A 14196-nucleotide genomic window follows, 5' to 3' on the forward strand; every position below is an offset into this window, starting at 1 on the left:
AGTATATGCCTATGTCATCCCCTAGTTGTTTAGGTCCTGAAATTAGCATTGATAGCATCATATACTTTCTTTTCATACACAACCATGGTGGAAGATTGTAAATAACCATCACTATCGGCCAACAACTGTATTTAGAACTCATGTCACCATGATGATTTACTCCATCGGCTGACAATGTTAAACGAAGATTTCTGGGTTCAGAACCAAAGTCTGGCCATTTAATGTCTACTAACTTCCATGCTGGAGAGTGCTGGATGTCGTAACTTATCATCATTAATTCTTTCACTAGAATGCCAAGTCAAGTTTTCAGCACATTCAATGCTTCTGAATAGCCTTTTAAATTGTGGAATGATTGGAAAGTACCATATCACTTTAGAGGGAATTTGCTTTCTCCTTTCATTTGTATCCTTGACGTTTTTCCACCTTGATTGACCACATTTAGGACATTCAATTGCATTAACAAGTTCTTTTCTATAGAGACAACAATTATTCGGGCATGCATGAATCTTTTTGTATTTCATTCCTAATGCACCTAATGTTTTCTTTGCTTCATACAATGAATTCGGGAGCTCATTGGTAGTAGGCAGAATTTCCTTCAAAGTTTCAAGTAATTCTGAAAAACTAGTATCACTTCATCCATACCTAACTTTTAAATTATACAATTTGACTAGAGTAGACAACTTTGTGTACTTTTTGCATCCTTCGTACAATGGTTTTTCAGCATTAATAAGCAACTTCTCAAATCCATTTGGGTCTTTTGAATACTCCTCATGAGTAACTTCAATCATTTCTTTTAGACTTCCAACATCATCATCTTCACATGTATGGATATCAAACTTTGAAGATTCATCATAGAAGGATGAGTTAGGAAGTTCTTCCCCATGCCAAAACCAAATTTTATAACTTTCATCAATACCATTAACATACAAGTGATCTCTAACACCCTTTCTACTATGTTTTTCATAATTCCCACATTTCAAACAAAGACAACGAATATATGAGCTAGTTGTTTTAGAAAATCCAAATTTGATGAAGTTTTCCACACCCAACTCATAATCTTTAGACAATCTACTCTTGTGCATCCACAATTTATCAATCATTGTAAATCTAATGAGAAATAAAGTTATTGTCACTATTGATAATTAAAGTGGAAGGACAAACTTAAAAACACTTAATCTTTAACAAACTACAACAAAAATTGGTAATTCATCATCAACCACTTAATGTTTACACACATGTTTACCACAAGCGAATCTTTGTATGCCACATCAACATATTCATAACCTTAATGGCTACCAAATTGCAAAATAATGTCAAACTCATACATCATGGCAATTGCAAAAAGAATATAAAACAAAATATTCTACTTACCCCCAAAATGTAGTCTAAGTCAAGTCTTGTACAAATACAAAGAACGACTCAGAAAATCAGAAAATCAGAAAATCAATATTTAAACCTTATCTGAGTAAGAGAAGAAAAGTTAAGACCAAACAGTTCAACTTAGGCACTTGAAAAATCAGACAGTTGCTATAGGCACTTGAGGAACATGTAAATTTAAGTGTTTAAGAAATTTAAACAATGTAATAAAGGTGTGTTCTTTACCTGGATTATGAAGTATCCAATAAGCAAGGAAAAAAACAAAGTTTTTTAGTAGAATCCATACAGGGATAAGACTTGTAATTACTACGAAGAACTTATCTAGACTAAAAGAAAAAAATCAAGGTTACAGCCAGCCTACTCAACAAGAGGGCAAGATATTCTTAAATTCCTTAAGAAGCTGTTGAGGTAAGTGGGAAGTTTGGAAACAGCAAAGGAGAGAACATGGAAGTATGCCTCCAGACTCCCAACATCTTAACGTTGCATCATAGCGTTGCGACTCAATGTTAATATCGTTTAAGAAAAGCACCTACCAACCAAGTTGAAATTTCTTTGTTTTCTCTGTAATCTATGTGAGCATTTTACTATGTTCTTCTTCATCTCTTCCATTGGGACTTCCTACAAGTCTACAAGTCTACATTTAACTTTTCTATAAGTCTTCTCTTACTCAGAAAAGCAAATAAGTGATGGTTTTTCAGCAAAGGATCCCTAAAACTCGTACTACAAATTTATATCAAATACTTTAAGCATAAACTAATTAATTCCCGATGCCACAACCTAGTAAATTAATGTGAGAAATTCACAAATGACAAGCCCTATTTCTGAACAGTATGATCATTCCAATTTCAAACTACAGATTCTAAGTTTTAATCACAAAGGAAAAAAAGGCAATAAACACATTACAATTTTAAATTATAGATTACAAGTTCTAATCACAAAGGAAAAAAGCGAAATTACCTTTTACAAAGGATTTGGAGACAAATGGAGGTTTTTCGGTGAATGTGTTCACGCGTTTTCGAACAGAGGTGAATGTGTTCACGTGTTTTCAAACAGAGAAGGTGATTACGAGTTTCGAACGGTGAACGGTGAACGGTGAACGAATGACTGCATAAAGGGAGAACGATGAACAGTGAAAGCGCAAAGGGAGAACGACGAACGAACGAGAGAAAGCTTGAGGTTTTAGAGAAGGGAAAAACGCGTGGCATATTAGGTTTTAGAAAAGGAAAAATGTTATAAATGGAACGTCGTCGTTTTACGAAATAATTTTTAAAAATATTCTTGACGTTTTTTAAAACGTCAACGATTTTTATAGAATTATCTTGACATTTAAAAAACGTCATTAATTCTTTTATAAATTTCTTGACGTTTTTAAAACGTCAAGCATGTCGAATTCATACGCTTCTTGACGTTTTAAGAACGTCAAAAAATTAATAGATATTTCTTGATGTTTTAAAAACGTCAAGGGAAAAATTAATTATACTTGACGTTTATTAAACGTCAAGAAAGTTGTTTGAGAAAATTTTTTGACGTTTTTTATTAAAAATACAATCTTTCTTGACGTTTTTTCCGAAAAACGTCAAGAAAAAGGAAAACTGCAAACACCAAGAGGGCCTGTTTTTGTAGTAGTGACTGATGTATCACTCCCTTTTGTTAAAAAAGGTAGTGAACTTGAGCTCAGGTGCATTATCGAATCTCACTTTCTTGATTGTTTTGCCATATTGGGTCTCGATGAGTTTAAAAAACTGTGGTATGACAGATATAACATCGGATTTGTGCCTGAGCATGAATACCTAAGTGCAACGGGTGGCATCATCAATAATGATAAGAAAAAAAGAATATCCAAAATATGTTTTAGTCGAAAAAGGTCTCCAAATATCTATGTGAATTAGATCAAAGGCATTTGAAGACAAACTATTATTGAAAGTAAAAGAAAGCTTCCTTTGTTTAGCCAAAAGACATATTGTACAATGAGACAAATTGTCTACAGTAGAAGACTTTGAAAACAAAAATTTTTGTAAAGAATTTAAAGACTCGGCAAAGGGGTGACCCATTCGTTGATGCCATATGGCTGCTTTATTTTCAGAGACAGCACATATAGATGAAAGAAGGGTTGGTTGATCAAGGATATATAGTCCTTGGAAAAGCTTAGGTTGGTTGATCAAGGATATATAGTCCTTGGAAAAGCTTAGCTCTGCCAATCTTCTTCGAAGTGTACTTGTCCTGAATTATGCAAGTTTCAGTGAAGAATTGAACAAAGAATGAAGATCCCTATGTGATTGCACTTACATAAAGTAAGTTGAAGGAGAATTCAGGCCTATAGAGAACATCTTTCAAAATAAGTGTATCAGATAGCTTTACAGTGTCAATACTTTTGACTTGATAAGTGTTTTTATTTGGCAAGCTAATAAATGTAGAGCATGGTTGAATATCAGTGAGAAACTCTTTAGAACAGCATATATGAGTGGAAGCTCCACAATCAACAACCCAATATGAATTAGAGAGAATACATGTTATGTGATTGGTGGAACAATTTGATGAAGCTGTAAATTGAGACGGAAGCGCGCTTAACATTGTAATAAGGATTTTGTTGGGTTTGTGATGTTGCTATTCAGGTTGGTTGAGGAATCTTGGGTTTGAGTGACAACTGAATTTGTGTTGTTTCTGGGAGAAGAGCCTGAACTATTATTGTTGATTCTTTGTTGTTGTCTTGTTTTATATCCACGGGATATCCATGTATTTTGTAATATTTATCAACAGTGTGTCCTGGAATCTTACAATGAGTACAAACGGGTCTGTTCTTGCGCTTCTTATGTGTAGAGGTACTTTTGGAATTATTTGCAGAAGTAGCAATAACAATGGCCAGATAATTGACAGCAGTAGGGGAAAGAGAAGCAATGACTCTTTGTTGTTCTTCTTGAAGAAGAAAGAAAAAGGCATGAGATATGGAAGGGGTAGGTTCCATGAGAAGTAGCTGTGTCAGGTATGAACATAAGACTCATTGAGTCCCATAGGAAAATCCATGAGATACTCAGTATAAAGAAAATCGACTACTTCTTGAATTCCTCCACATCGACAATTTCCACCTGTGCAAGTAGGTCTATATGAGTTTAGTTCATAAATTAGAGTCTTAAACTTGATAAAATACATGCTTATCGATTCTTGATTTTGAGAAATAGTTGTGAGCGATCTTTCCAGGTGGAAGATGCGAGGAGCATTTCTTCCATCGGAATCGCTCCTTGAGGTCAAGCCAAATGCTCCTTTCTGAATCTAGAAAAAGAATGTTGGCTGAGATTGTCTTGGATACTGAATTTAAGATCTAAGAAATGACGATATTATTGTTTCTGATCCAAGAAGGAAGAGAATCATCGTTTGATCGGGGAAGAGAACCATCAATAAAATCAAGCTTGTTTTTTTACGGATAAATCGATTGCCATCGCCCGGCTCCAAGAAACATAATTTTCCTCTGTTAATGGCTCAATGACTAATATCACACTAGTGTTATTGTTGTGGTGCAGGTAATATAGGTTAAGATATCCTTGATTCGGATCAACAGGATTTTGAGGGCCATCAAATGTGGGAGGAGGATTTTCTTGGGTCTGTGATGTGGTGGAGGGATTCGGATTGACAGTTTGGGAGGTTTGCTCGGCCATAGAAAATTCAGGTGAGAAGGGCACTCGACGAGGATGGAAAGAAATGAGAAAGTCTGAGGCAGGAAAAGATTTAAAAAAAATGATTATTCAACTGATACCATATTAGAAAGGCCACCAAATATAAATCACTTTCTCATCCTTATTAATGATGTGTTTAAAGGTATTTATATACATGAAAGAATAATTAGTTACAAGAGATATATAGTAATTGTTTAATATATTTCAAAAGATATATATAGTGTTTGTCCCAACAATTGCTAAGACAACAACTTTCATATAGTATATTGCCCACTTTAGACGTTACCATGGTGGTTGGTTTTGGGTTTGGTTTCAATCTTATATCTCCACGATGGTATATCGTGGTTTAAGATTGCATACATAGTTTGGTTTTGATCTTACAATTATATGAAACAGCAAAGAGATGTGAAGATTCTGTTGTACTTAATAAAATATGAAATCAAATCTTAAACCAAGAATAAGAATAAAGGTGCTAAACCACAATGCCATAGTGATATGCCGCTAAGCTTTTCTTAGACAAAAAAAAGATGCTTTGAATGGAAGAATCCATCCTTGATGAGAGCATATTTGGCTTAACAAAATATACTCTTGTTTTGAAAGGATTAAAAAGTTACTTTAAGCGCTAAAGCGTGACTAACTTTGGGGGAAGAGGCTGCAATCTTTCAAGAATTATACAAAGCAGCTGAAGGACGTCGTAGTGCCAGAAATGATGTTGGGGTTGTTGGTTATTTGAAAGGAAACTTATTTTAGAGTTGTATTTTGTAGTTTCATATATATCTTGAAAAACACATCAGATTTGTTGGTTATTTTGTGAAGAAGATAAGAGTAATGATTCAATGGGAGGAAGAGACAGCAACCATAAATTCAAAATCAGACTCAAGATTCACCATATTTTGAGGGAGAAGACAAATCTCTAAATCTACACTCCCTCCTCCCTCATGTCCTGGATATATAGTAACCTTGCCGTCCCATTTATTGGAATATCCACTCCGCAATGTAACAGCTTTTCCCATCCCAAACTCAACCCCATACTTGTTGAATCTCGGCGAGCTCGCCATCAACACAGTATTCGGTTCGAAAATTCTACCAACTTGTATTGTATGAATAGATTGCAACCGTTCCTCAATTGTCTCTCTAAACTTTTTGTTAGTATTGTTAACCACAACATCGTGCAACTTCCATGCTGCCCAACCAAGTTCTTTCCCAACCAACTCCTCTGCGTTTGCATCCACTTTCAGATATTTAGTTACGTTGCCGAAGTAATTTTCGGACAAGGGTGGTTCTAATTTTGCTCTGTTATTCGCCATCATTATACAATGTGTGGGTTGTTCCTCTGATATCCGACGAGCTCGTGTTATGGATCGCCATACAAATGCAGTTAAGGATTGTAATGAGGAGATCGTTCCTCTGGCGCCACAATCTGCGTTGGCTTTTGCTTTTAATTTTGCAATTGATTCTGCTGAAAAGTGGAATATTCTCTCCCGAAATTTAGGCCCTTTGAATCTGTTCATAAATTTTTCGGGAAGGTTAAAAGGGAGATTAACGATTGGACCATCCCCATCGGGAAACCAGCGCTTGAGAACAGGGGGACGTGAAATGGAAATGTGTTTTGGAGAAGGGGATTGAAAAATCTCAGATAACATGGTGAAGAAATTCCAGTAGGAGGCTCCATCGCCAATGGCATGGTTGAGGGAACAGCCGATGAAAATTCCGTCCAGTAACTCCGTTACTTGAAGGGACAACAAAGGGAGGGAATGGCCATCGTAGTTGACAGCCTTGTGGTTGTCAAATAAAGAGTAGACCACGGAAGGCACGTCAATGGGGGAGAGAAAATCAGAAATTGTGATGTCGAGGGTGGCGTGGATGAACTTGGCACCAGGGCTGTTAACGCAATCGACGTAAATGGAGATGGAAGGGTGAAGATGATGGTGGTTTGTGATGGTGACAAGGCGGCCAGAAAGTGGGTAGAAATGGAGGAGAGCGGTGGAGAGGGAGTTTTTGAGGCGGTGAAGAAAAATGGGCATAAAAAAATGGGGAGGTTTGTGAAAGAGGAGGCCCTTTTGGATATACTGAGAGAAAAGGTTGGGGTAATCTAAAGGGCTTAAATGATATGGATGCTTCGATTCTGGGGGAAGCCATTCTGATTTTGGTTTCACAAAGCACACTGAAATCTGTTTTACCTTCATTTTCTTCTTCTTCTTCTTTTTATATATTTGTGAAGATGAGACTCATTTTTAAAAGACTTTGGTATATGAAGCAAAATTCTTCATCACAATTGCTCAATGCCGTATGGTAGACATTCATCAGCCTTAAAAATCAAATGGAATCATTTTGTTTGACTCAATCAGCCATGGAAATGTGATTTGTACAATGTCCTTTCATCTTTTGTTCTTTTAAAAAGAATGTTCCATGGCATGTAAGGGAATAAGAGAGCAGCCACCACCCTGTTTCCTCTACTCTTATAATTATCCAAGAGAGCAGCAGCCCCAAACCCCTTTTTTTCTTTTATTTTTCTTCTTTTGTAATTGTTCTTCTTTATCGTTTCAACTTTATCTCATTTGTTATACATCTATTAATGTTATTGTTTCTGTTTACTTACTTTTACTTCTCTTTTTTTTTACTTATCTACCTCGTTCAACTCTCAATCTTTTCAAGATTTTTTTCCGCACTATTGTTTAAAAGAAATTCTTATGATCAATAGTTAAAAAGAATTGAAACTAATCATAAAACATAGCAAAAAAAAAAAAAACATTAAATGAGCTAGAGAAAAATAGATATCTTTTACTATATTTCATAAACAATTTCTTTTTTCTTTTTTTCATATTTGAAAATGATGTGGTTAGTAAAGAAGAAAGTTCAAGCATATATATTAGAATATAGTTGTGAGTATTCTGATTTTACCTTCACCGTTATTTAGGTTGGGACATTTTTATTCTTTTTTTATTCTGTATTCACTCTTTAGCTATTTGTGAGAAATACAATATTATCTAAAATTATTTGAACTCCTATGTCATTGGAGCATTCAATTATTTCTTTTTTTAAAATTTGTTCTCTTTCTCTCGGCATTGCAATTAGAAATGTCCAAAAGGACTAGCTCCAAAGCAGACTGAAATTCCTTAGTCGGAAAATAAGGGCGAGGAAGTATAAGAAAAAATTCTCCTCACCTATCATCATAATTTTTTTTTTTTTTTGTTATTTTTCAAATGCCCTTAGTTATTTGGTATATATATAGTTATTTAATTTTATTGTATTATTATTATATAAATATCAAACTATTTACATTTTATAGAAAAAAATCACTAAAATACAAATTCAGCCCTCAAATTTATCTATATATAGTCGATTTCCACCCAAGAAATTCCAAAAGGAAGTTCCATCACCAAGAGAATGGTTGAAAGAACAGGCGATGAAGACACCGTCCAATACTTCAGTTACCTGAATGGATAGCAAAGGTAAGGTGTGGCCATCGTAGTTGACGGCTTTGTTGAGGTCAAAGAGAGATTGGATGAATGGTTGAAGCGGGGAGAGAATGTCGGAGACTGTAATGTCAAGGGCAGCATGGATGAACTTGGCTCCTGGGCTGTTAACGCAGTCAACATAAACCCCATTATTGGTAGCGGTAGCAAGGCGGCCGGAAAGTGGGTAGAAATGAAAGAGAGCTGTGGAGAGGGAGTTTTTGAGGCGATGAAGAAGGGGAACCATAAAAAGGTCTTCATGGTCGGGGGGCTTTGTGAAAGAGAAGGCCTTTATAGATGTACTGGAAGGAAAGAAAATGGAGTTCAGAAGGGCCTAAATAATATGGCAGCTGCTTTGTTTCTGAGGGAAGATGTTCAGGTTTGATGAAACAATTGGAGATTTGTCGGATGTTTGGGTTTCATGGCTGCCATAGTTATGGATTGAATACTAATTAAGAACATGAACAAGATAGGCTTACAAGCAAGGTTATCTCTGATGTGAAGGGTCCAATCTATGTTATTGTCAATCAAGTGGAATTTTATTTGCTTAACTCTCTTCTACCCAAACAAATACCATAAATGTAGTATTGTGAATATGCAACCAATCTAGCTGAATTCATATGAATTTATAACATCACCTTAGAAGAAACGTTTAACATATTTATATCTATTCATATCTTAATTTTACGGACATCTTGATAGAAAATTGATAAAAAAAAATATGTACAACAAAAATTTATATATAAAAGAAAAAGAAGTTTAAATAACTAGTAGATAAACATTTTTTATTAGTTACACTTGGATATTTATTTTTTGTATATGGTGGATTTTTATACAATATAACTAAAATTGAATATCATACCCATAGAAATCAGATCGTACAGCAAAAAGGACAACTATTGATGGACACTGTACACATGTGTCAATTATTGATTGACAAAGTACAAAACAGAGAAAAAAATCAACTTCACTTCCTTGTTCAAACGTGGCCAATGAATCATCATCTGATTAGGAATGCTTCTTCTCAAAATTAACTTAGATTCATTTTTCTGAACGCAAACTTCTTGTTGGTTTAAAAACACGTTTAAGCAGAATATTGTTGTATATATGCTTGCTGTGAAATTCATTGATTCATATTGTGAATTATATATGAGTCCATGAGTTTGGGAATAGGTGGACAAAATTACTAATTAGTGCCTTGTATATATTTTGAAACACCAATATTCATTGACATTGCTATCAAATCTACATATTCCTGTGTAATGTCTCCTAAATTGTGTAGACAGAGTAAAGACTAGTTAGCAATTTTTTATTTATTACTGTTTCCTTTACATTTGGCTGTGAGTATTTTATATTAGGTTAAATATTAGTTAGTGGGTGGCCATAATTTTAGGAATCCATTTTTATTTCAGGCTTGTTTTGTTTTAAAAACTATTATTCATATACTTGACGGATGGTCTCCTTTTGATGACTATTTTTCTTGCAAAATTTATTTTTCTGTTGTATTTTCCTCTTCTTTTTTTATTTTTTATGGCAGTGTGTTATTTCTTGGTTGAGAAAAAATGAATATCATAATAGGGATGGTCATTTGGGCTATATGGTCCTCCTAACGTGTTAACTTATATATAGATCATGATAGGAAGTACCTTTACACATGATGATTTCTTTAACAAAATAGGCAAAGTGTGGCCATCGTCGTAATTGATGGGTTTTTGTTGAGATGAAAAGAGAGAGATTAGGATGAGTGAAGGCAGGTGAAGCGGCAAGAGAATGTGGGAGAGACTGTAATGTAAAGTGTGTGGCGTTGGATGAACTTAGCTCCACGGCCGTTAAGGCAGTCAACAGAAACCCCATTGGTAGTGGTAACAAAGGTGGCCGGAAAGAGGGTAGAAATGAAACAAAGTTTCTTTCTCATGCATAATCACATAACCCCATTGGTAATGTAAACCACATAGGCATGCATATACTTATGATTTGAGTTTGGAAGTTTTGTGTTTGTTTCGAGTTTAACACGAATACTTTGTTAAATTTTGAAATTGACATGTTGGATTGCATGCTAACAACATTCGAGTGTGATTGGTTATTTTTCTCTTGTAGAGTGTTCGAATCTTAGTCAAGTAGCGTGTTCGTTTTTCTAGAGCTTTAATCTTAAGGTAATATGTATCTAATTTAACCTTTATAGTTGAAAACAAATCGATTTAAAGATTTTAATGCTGAAAATTAGAAGTTCACGTACCAAAGGATATTCTTAAATTTTTTAAAAAAAATATACATTTACTTTTTAAAAATGGTCAAAAATAACAAATTTGACCAAAAAATTACAAATATAGCAAAATTTTTAAATTATATTAATAATAGATATGGATAAACACTAATATATTTCTATAGTTTCTATCATTGATAAAATCTAAAATGTTGTTATAGTTTGTAAATATTTTAATTCATTTTGCTATTTTTAAAAATGTTCATTTACTGGATAGGACCATCATAATACTTAGTTTTAAATAATTAGATAACATTCAACTTAGCATAGGAACGAAATCGTTAGTACCTCGTTTGAAAAATGCTTATAAACTTTTTATAAAAAAAAGGTTGATTAATACCCCTTTGAATAAAGTTTTTTTATTATTTAAAAAAGATACTGTTTTTTTATCATTTAAAAAAGATACACTTACAGTTAATTAGTATATGGTAGAAACCATTCATCTACACACAATAGATCACCCCATTCTTCCAATAAAGAATCAAGAAGTGTTAGAACTTAGACTATAGATTGAAGTAAATGAGACTAAATTAAGAATTGAAAGAATGGTGATGGGTGTAGATATATATACCATTTGACAGTTTTTTTTTTCAGTATACTAACTAGAAGATTATTTTAAAAGAAAACTATAAAGTTAAAAGGTATGAATGTAACTTTTAAAAGTTTGATCGATTGTTGAGGTATTCATGACTTTTGACCATATACTAATTGTAGTAATTATTTTTAAGCTTGTTTACTCTTAAAACTTTGGAAAGTCTCACTATTTTTTTAAAAAAAGTAGTCTAATTTAAGGTCATATTAGTAACTATTTTGTTTTTTTAATTAAGTCTGTAAACATTATTTTAATTTCTAATTTTCTTTATTTGTTATCTATATTCTAATGAGCATTAAAAAAACAAATCCAAATTTAAAATCTAAAAGAAAAAATAGCTTTTAAAAAAAATTGGCTAAGGATTCAATCACTGTAAGACGAGGGTAGAAAATAGACTCAAATTTCAAAAATAAATTAAAACGAAACCTTGGGAAGTAAGAAATTTTGTGTTTAACTACGAACATGGTTAAAGAAATGGATATGAAAATATAATAGAATACAGTAAGTAAGATGAGAAAAGTTTTTAAAGCTAAAGAAGAAAGATGTTGATAAACTCCATCCAAAAACAAAAACCTAACTTATTTTACACATCTTGAATTGCAACTCTAATTGGTTTTCCATATGCCTAATTTCTTATGTCAAAATCTTCAGCTTTATTAATTATGCCAAATTTGCAGCAGCTGGGTACTTCTTTGACATCATTTCATTTTACATACATCACACAATTGCCTCAATTGTTTTTCCCCCGAGCCTAAACTTTGTGTTGCCCTCTCTTTTTAGGTCTTTCTCTTCATTTTTATCAAACATTAAATCCTATGGAAAGTACAACTCTTTAATCCAACACAATAAACAAACATATAACTCTATCTAATGTTTAGCATTTAGTGGGGAAGTTAAGATTTTAAATTAAACCAAATTCAATTCAACAATAATTCAGGGGTAAAGATGGAATTCTCTACCTAACAATGATTTTGAGTTTCAATCTATCAACTAAAAGAGGCAAAGAAAAGAGATTTGGAGAAATATTGTTTTCAACTTTTTTCGATTTCAAATTTGTATGAAATTATATAGTGTTAAATTTACCTTCACTTATCGGTTTAAGCTTTTAGATTAATCGTTGCATCTAAAAAACACAATATCTCTATATTTCATTGCAATAATAAAATATAAAAAAAAGTTTATGAACATATATCTTATTAAATACGAGAGAATCTCAATAACATATATATTCGTTTTAATGTTATCACGTATATTTGGCGTTACATTGGAAGTGATGTACAATGGGTCATGAGGCATAATAGAATTGCAGCAATATGAAAATGGACCACCATTTAAATTGGGTCATTGGTCCCATAGCTTTTACAGAGAAACCTCTATTTAAATGTTGATTCTTTCCCTTTCCCAACCAAACTAATTTAGTTTTCAAATGTTAAATTATTTTCCAAAACATTTCTCAATTCACATAAGCTTTATATCTCATTTTATAATAATTTAGATACACACATGATATCTTATGCAATATATCAATTTGAATGGTGATGCTATTTTATAAATTAAAAAAAAAAAAAAGAAGAAGAAGAAGAAGAAACTAACAAGAAGTGGAGGAAAATTAGAGATCACATTGATGGAAAATTAATTAATTAACCAATAAAAGCAACCAGTTTCTTAGAAAGCAAGTGAAACCCAAATAAAGATATATTATTTGGTACTTATGAAATTCAAAATTTTAGAATTAATAAATACACCCTTCAATAAATAAAGTTGATAAACCTAATTAATTTCATTAATCAACATGTGGAAGTATGTAATTAAAATGAATTGAGAAAATAGAGGAGTTGAAGAATCTAGGGGTGTAATAGATTATTATTGTTGTTGTTATTATATGTAGTGAGAACCAAGGAAGGTGGGTATTTAAAAAATTAAAACAGTTCCCTAATTGAGGGAATTTGAAGATTAATAGAAAAGTCAACAATTTAAGTCGTGAATTTGCCTTTAATTTCGCATTCCTAATCAAATTTTGAAACTTAATTAATAACATTAATGGAATCTTGAAATTTCTGCCCAATCCGTAACGTTTTTTTATTTTTGTAAACAAGAGTCAACATTTTGAAAATTTTAGTCCGAACACAAGTTTTTGTCAATTTTACATTTCTTGTTTGAATTTCAAATTAATTGCTGTGTTTTCTTTTTATTGTTTTAAAATTATACTTTTTTTTCTTTTATGTTGTTATTGAATACAATAGTTGATTTATTAGGTGAATTTCATTTTTTTAAAAAGAAATAGTTTAGTAGAACGTAAATAACAATAATGAAAGAAAGTTAAAAATAAAAATTGTGTTTATAGACTTAATTAGTAATTGAGGTTCAAAGTTTTCAAATTTTTTCTTAAGTTTATTACAAGAATTAGACATTATCATCGAAATGAATATAGTTTAATTAGCACAAAATGTGTTCATCAATCTTGAGATTAAATAGAGTAATTTATTCCAAAGGCTAATACATAACAGCAAGCAAACTTCCTCCTTAATTTCATGGACGTTTTTCTTCTTCCTTTTTCTTGGGGAAGATTCTACGAGTTTAAGAGAAAGAGAGAGAATGATTGACAAAGATTTGATGAGAATAATTGGAAGAATGATTTTGTTATTAAGTGGAATTTAATAACAAATAAAATGTAGCAGCAATCGATTGGGTTGTATCAATTAATGCTAATTCCTGCATTCTCTACATAATCTTATGAACGCCAAACTTAATTGCTTCACTTGGTACTAAATCTTCATCCTAATCATTCTCCCCACACCATCAGCATATATTATTTATATTATTCACACAGCCACTGATATT

General features: G+C 32.5%; 1 protein-coding gene and 1 long non-coding RNA gene across 2 annotated transcripts; both read right to left on the reverse strand.

Annotated features, from left to right (window-relative positions):
• Positions 1 to 608: 608 nt before the first annotated feature.
• On the reverse strand, positions 609 to 2570 carry LOC116403247. The gene is made up of 2 exons (XR_004215913.1): positions 2335 to 2570; positions 609 to 2003 (listed from the first exon to the last, which is right to left on the reverse strand). It is a non-coding gene; the product is annotated as an uncharacterized LOC116403247 (long non-coding RNA).
• A 2876-nt stretch (positions 2571 to 5446) lies between these two features.
• Positions 5447 to 7302, reverse strand: LOC101216408 (uncharacterized acetyltransferase At3g50280). The gene has a single exon (XM_004141218.3). It carries the CDS (start codon positions 7229 to 7231, stop codon positions 5879 to 5881), a length of 1353 nt encoding a protein of 450 aa, XP_004141266.1. The 5' UTR covers positions 7232 to 7302; the 3' UTR covers positions 5447 to 5878.
• Positions 7303 to 14196: the final 6894 nt, after the last annotated feature.

Source organism: Cucumis sativus, chromosome 4 (genome assembly GCF_000004075.3).
Source record: "Cucumis sativus cultivar 9930 chromosome 4, Cucumber_9930_V3, whole genome shotgun sequence".
NCBI lineage: Eukaryota > Viridiplantae > Streptophyta > Magnoliopsida > Cucurbitales > Cucurbitaceae > Cucumis > Cucumis sativus.